Here is a 6,095-nt window from a genome sequence, read left to right as displayed (position 1 = left end):
CATTTTTTTTTCAAACAAATGTATTTTCTGTGGTGATGGTAAACCCTAGGAGGATGTAGTTGCCAGTACAAAACTGAAACCCAGACTCCCCCATGTGACACACTGGTTCTCAAATGACCCCAGAATGAAGTACAGTACTGTATAGTTCAGGCATTCCTTGGGTTAGATAACACTCGAGTAAGATAAATTTGACTGCAGAATACTATAGATGTAATCTCCGATTTATGATAATCCATGCTAACGTTAGTTAGGTTTTACACCCATTTTTAATTTACGTTAGGCAAATTCCACATTAACGATAGCTATCAGGAGGCTAAACTTGATGCAGAATGTAAACACATCTTTCTCTTCACTCGTCAAATCCAAGATGGTCACTTTGCATAGAAACTGCTTTTCCATCCTCCGCACAGTTCAGCTACCCACGTGCCTCCTGAAGACCACCCTGGGTATCTAGTTTCTGTGCTTCATTCCAACGTGATTGTACCTGTCCACGCTCATGTAACCAATGTTATCGTTATTCATTATTGCGCGAGAGGAAAACACTGACCGGGCAGTCTCACACGTGTTACGCCATTCCGACATTGCATCATCATATTTTGGGATATTGTGAGTTGTGTAAAAAAAAAATAATAATAATTTACAGTTGAATATTTTAATGCCAATCTGAGTTATATCAAATTACAAGTTATCATATTCTGAGTTACTAAGTGTATACTGTACAGTACACGGCTTGTTTACAAAAGAGTTGAATAGTTGTTTCTAACTTCATATTAGACCATTTTCTTCGTCATAATACTATATCAAATAATTTGCAGAGTACTGTACTGTACAATTACCCTCTACAGGTGCAGACAAATTCAAAGCAACTGAACATTTAAAGGAACATTTTCATTGCCATATACTGATGGATGAGGTTTGCCACATGTAAACAAAGCCTTTTGCTTACTCATGTTATACAAGAGTTGTGTAAAAACCACAAGCTAGATTTTAAGTATTGTATGTATTCACCCTTCTGTAAAATTAAGTTAATTATAAATCAATATCATTGGGTGAATAATCAAAAAGAAGAAAATCATAATAAAATGCTTTGTAAACTTTTTTTCTTTCACTTTTATTTAAAGTTGAAAAGTACTTCTTGGTGAAAAAATTAGTAGAAGAACCTCTCGAAGAATGTAACTTAGTGGGCCCCATTGGGAGTAGAGGAAGCCCTACCAACTGGCTCAGGTATCTCTCATCCTTATCAAATGTCTCCATCTGAGGAATATATAATTTTTTTTAGATACAGTACATGTAACAAATGGGGCACAATGATTGTACATGTATACAAAAAAATAGCAGATAGAATATTTGCAAATTGTTTTAAATATATGAAAAAAAAATCCAGATAAAAAAAAATTGTGACCATTCAACAAAATTTGCTTTATTTTACCATAAATATAGAAGTGGGTCTCACCTTAGCAATGACTTTGTAGTGAATATCACAGAAAGCACAGCGGTCATAAATGGGTCGCCAGTGGATGTCGATATTGCCGAGACACATGTAGCTAGTATCTAGCATACACCTTGATATCTGATCGATTACAAACAGCACAAACTCACGGAAGGTAGGAACATTGGGGTCTAATGCGTTTTCAGGGTATGTGGTTGGAGGTAATGTTTGATTGTCTGATGTAGAATTGTTTACTGACAAAAGAGAAAAACTTTTCCTCTCGTGTAATTTCAAATTTGGGAAATTATTACCAGTATATGTAATGTTTGTATTATTCATTTTCCAACTTTTAAACACTTCTGCTTGATTTGAAGAATTACTTAGTTCACTGATGCTCTCACTCTTAGATGGAAGCGTATTTTCTTTCTGTATCCGATATTTTTCAATCATATTTAACTGAATATCCTTTTTATAATTTTCTGGTATTTTATCTCTGTATGCAGACACCAACCTAGAAACAAAAGGAAGACTGTTTTAAGATATACAGTACAGTATATACATTGCTGGGTTTTTTTTTGATAAAGATAAAACCACAATAACTTATGAATGATCAGACAGATAACTTAAACTGTTTTATAGACTTAAGTACAGCAGTTTGGGAGTACAGTATAGCATTAAAGTTTTCATTTCACTAATACAATATGTGATTAAGATATATATTTTCAAGGAATTAATCACATAGATTATTATGCTGGTTAGGTTGGTGTCTGAAGCAGGTACACTGGTCAAGCAGATGAAGTGATATCCGCTGAAGTTAAAGCGTGTGATATAATGAAGTATTTATTGCCAAAGCCTGAGTCTTAGATACCTGGAAGGTAGAAAGCAACACTTAGACACAGTTGTGGCACATAGCTGGGGGTCTTGTTCCTTTTGAACTTACTGACTCTATTACTACAGGTTCATTTTGTTGATCACTAACACTATGAGCTTGGGTACCACAAAAGTCATGGGAATACAAGAGGTTTTCTTGACATTGTCTTCATATAAGACAACCACAGTAAATGTGTGAACCTCAGGTTTCCTGTCCCTCTCGTGTTATTGTGTCTCAGTGTGATTCTCCTTATAACTACTAATTCAAGTAGATGGGTGTGCTTATGTTACCTAGTGAAGGGATGCCTGACCACAGTGAATGTGAGGGGTGAGAGTTGCATCTCTTTGGAAGCATCCTTAGCTGACAAGGGTGGAAAGGTACGAGTGGATGCTTCATGAATCTGATTAGTGGTCATGTTTGACACATCCACACCTGCCCACTTCAGCAGGTGTCCTAGCCAGGTAGTAGTACCTGTCTGAAAAGACCAACTCTTCATTAGAACATAAAATTAACAGGAACTTTGAACTTTTGTTTTTTGTATCATGAAATGAGTTGAATTTTTAAAAATTCATAGTTTAAAAATGTGTTGTAAAAAGTAATACACAGAACAGTTAGTTAATTTTTAAGTTGGTGGTACGGTGATTATGAGCTTGTCGCTAAATACTGTGTCTTGGGTTCAATCCCTGGTTCAGGTCAGATGTGAGAAGGGTGTTATACAATAAGACCCTGCCAAAGGTTGCAGGTTTCCTCCTATACTATCACTGGACAATGAAGATTGTACCAAAGAATAGACTTTCTGCCCAAATGGCTAGTAAGTTGTTAATTTAGTGAAAATGGTAAATAATAATAATAATAATACAATTTCCTTGTCATGCATTGGCTTTACAATCCTAATGATAACATATGAGTACAGTACAGTACAGCAAGTCCTTGTATAATGTCGGCCCGCTTAACGTTGTTTACGTACTACTTCGCTAATCTTTAGATACCCAAAATTCGTTTAACGTCCCTCTCTAAGCGCGCTACCTCTCACTTGCGGAACGTCACAGCGTCGCCAAGCCAGTCTCTGTTAGGCTTCCACAGCATTCGTGCATGTTTAAGTGTTTTTACTCTTAATACTGTACTCTAACAATTCAAAATGGCTTCCAAGCGCCCATCAAGTGCTACTGATGCTAGTGTTGTGAAGAAACAACATAAGACCCTTAGCCTTGTTATGAAATTGGAGGTTTTAATCCGGGAGGAGGAGCCACCCGCCGGGTCTCAGTGACCCGCCACCCTCCTCTCCCACCACACATTCGCTCCACCACCTCCATCCATCAGTGAGTACAATACAAAATGATTTTGTTTATATATATATATATATATATATTATTTTCTATAAAAATGCCATTGAATTTCTGTGTGTGTAATGTATTTCATGGGGCAGAGGGAAGCTCAGGAACGTAACTTCCGTATTTTTATCTATTTCTTATGGGAAAAATTGATCCACTTAACGTTGTTTCGTATAATGTCGTGCTTTCAGATACGTAACCCTGACATTAAGCGAGGACTTACTGTACTGCAATAGTCTTCCAATGAGTTTCTCCAGAGGAATACCTTTTTTTTTATGGAAATCCCTGATCATCAGGCCAATAAAAAAATTATTTACTTACTGTACCTTGGCATTCCTGCAGTAAGCAAGGTGGTGTTGAGTATCATAGGTGAGCCTCTGGAAGATATTGAACCTCTTGAGGGTATTATAGTGCTGGCGGCAAACTTGAGCCACCCGCTTCTGACGCTTCATTAATACATTCTTCCACCCAATGTCCAAGTGTATCTTCAGATACAGACATGAATATTTTAATACACCTGAATATGATAATAAAAATACAGGATGTCTAAAAAAAAAACAAAAAAAAAAAACACCTTAGAGATTTTCATGGAGATCAACTGAAGTCTTGCATGACAACAGTAACACTCTCCTCACTTGTTGATGTGCAGGGTCTCCCACAAGAGAGGATGATGTTTTTGTGGTACATGCATTCACACAATCCCCATGGAAATCTGTAAGACTGTGTTTATTTTTATTTTTTGAGACATCCTGTACAGTATACAGTATGTATCTTCTTATGTCAAACTTCAGATATACTGTGGTGCACCATTACTGGACAAGGTACAGAACAACAAGTTCACAAATCTCTTGTAAAAGTCAAGTCCCAGATTTCTTGCTTGTGATTTTTGCTGCACTGTGGCTTCATTTCCTTACCACCAATTTAGTAGTTTGTTCATTACAGTACAATTTCCCAGACTAAATCACACTACCCCTCACTGCAACTTAAATTATTCAACACTAACTTAAATGACCCTAAATTGTAAGTTACACTATCCCACACCCTAAATTTACACTATTCCTCACACTAGACTTACACCATCCCACACTCTAAACTTACACTATCCCACACTCTAAACTTACACTATCCCACACTCTAAACTTACACTATCCCACACTCTAAACTTACACTATCCCACACTCTAAACTTACACTATCCCACACTCTAAACTACACTATCCCACACTCTAATCTTACATTGTCCCACACTCTAAATTTACACAATCCCTCACCCTAAATTTACATTATTCCATACTTTAAATTTATATTATCCTAGACACTTACATACACTGCCCCACACACAAGCTACAGTAGTTTTCAGGTAACTTTCACCATCCATACTGCACGGTTCTACAATTAAATATCACTTCCAAGAACATTTAACCTTGCATCCTATACATCCATTCAAAACATAGGTTATATAAAATTTGTGTTAAATCTCTCTGTGGGTGGCTTAGCTGGCATAAGAGACTATCTGGGGGGAGGGGGATTAAAGCCACTGGCATTCTTCCCCCAAACAAAAAGTAAAAAAAAAAAAAGTGTGTGCATGTGTGTGACCTGTGCCTTTCTCTGATATGGTGGCTGAAGTTGGAAAATGGCCAGAGAGATTGACAATTAAAAGTACATAGTGCAATAATTATCCACTGTATGTGAAGTAAATATTGGCTGTACATAGTTTATCAGCGAGAATCTGCAACCACCCAAATGAGCATTGTATTGTACTGCACTAAATAATGTGCAATCCAATTTCTCTGGGGGTATCATTTGTTGGTGGCGAACAAGTTATTACTATTATCATTATAATTGCAAATTTTAGTTGATTATTATTATGATTTCCTGTGAGTGTTTCCTGCTTACCTTACTGTTAGACTGGGAAATGTGGGTCATATTTGGAGGATTTTCACCTGTAGTGGTGGGGGTTAGCTTCCTGCTGGGGTTGTGACGAGCCTTCGGGATGCTGTTGCTGCCGAATTTCTGGGTGGGGTTTTGGGCTAAAAGTGTGTTGGTCCAGGAGGCTGGCAGTGGTGCAAAGTGGGTTGTTGAGGTGGAGTAGCCAAACCACATACTCCACAACCAGCCTACCACCATTATTGTCACTACCACCCACCACCACCTTTCCTGGCGACACCTCCATCCCATCATACCCAACCCCGCTAGCGTGAAGAGGGACAGCTGATGATCATTAAAATAAGATAAAAAGTGAGGTTTATCGCTTAAAAGTCACACAGATAATGCAGTAATCTTAAATAATTATTTTCTTATCAGAGACTAATTAATATCTTAAGTTTACAGGTGGCTTTCTTAATAAGTACAAGTTGCCAGGGTATATAATAATGGCACATGAGGAATAGGGTTTAAAAACTTATCATCGGCTGGAAGCCTTGACATCTGTAACTAGTTTACAGCTTCGTGTGGGAAAACCTACT

At 37.4% G+C, this 6,095-nt stretch overlaps 1 protein-coding gene across 3 annotated transcripts in view; it reads right to left on the bottom strand.

The window, feature by feature from the left end:
* Nucleotides 1-618: 618 nt before the first annotated feature.
* The window catches only part of LOC121865381 (carbohydrate sulfotransferase 11-like), a 5,895-nt gene continuing 418 nt past the window's right edge, over nucleotides 619-6,095 (bottom strand). Inside the window, exons 2-6 of one of the 3 annotated variants that reach the window (XM_042364710.1) lie at nucleotides 5,527-5,841; nucleotides 3,958-4,116; nucleotides 2,591-2,775; nucleotides 1,454-1,940; nucleotides 619-1,254 (exon numbers count right to left, since the gene is read on the bottom strand). In XM_042364710.1, coding sequence (XP_042220644.1) covers nucleotides 1,030-1,254; nucleotides 1,454-1,940; nucleotides 2,591-2,775; nucleotides 3,958-4,116; nucleotides 5,527-5,811 — 1,341 coding nt within the window. In that variant the 5' untranslated portion in view covers nucleotides 5,812-5,841 and the 3' untranslated portion in view covers nucleotides 619-1,029. Of the gene's footprint in view, nucleotides 1,255-1,453; nucleotides 1,941-2,590; nucleotides 2,776-3,952; nucleotides 4,117-5,526; nucleotides 5,842-6,095 lie in introns of all 3 variants that reach the window. The other 2 variants (XM_042364709.1, XM_042364711.1) reach the window with 2 other exon arrangements.

The sequence above is a fragment of the Homarus americanus genome, unplaced genomic scaffold (genome assembly GCF_018991925.1).
Source record: "Homarus americanus isolate GMGI-L3 unplaced genomic scaffold, GMGI_Hamer_2.0 scaffold25483, whole genome shotgun sequence".
Classification (NCBI taxonomy): domain Eukaryota; kingdom Metazoa; phylum Arthropoda; class Malacostraca; order Decapoda; family Nephropidae; genus Homarus; species Homarus americanus.
This window is presented reverse-complemented; position numbering and strand designations above follow the sequence as displayed.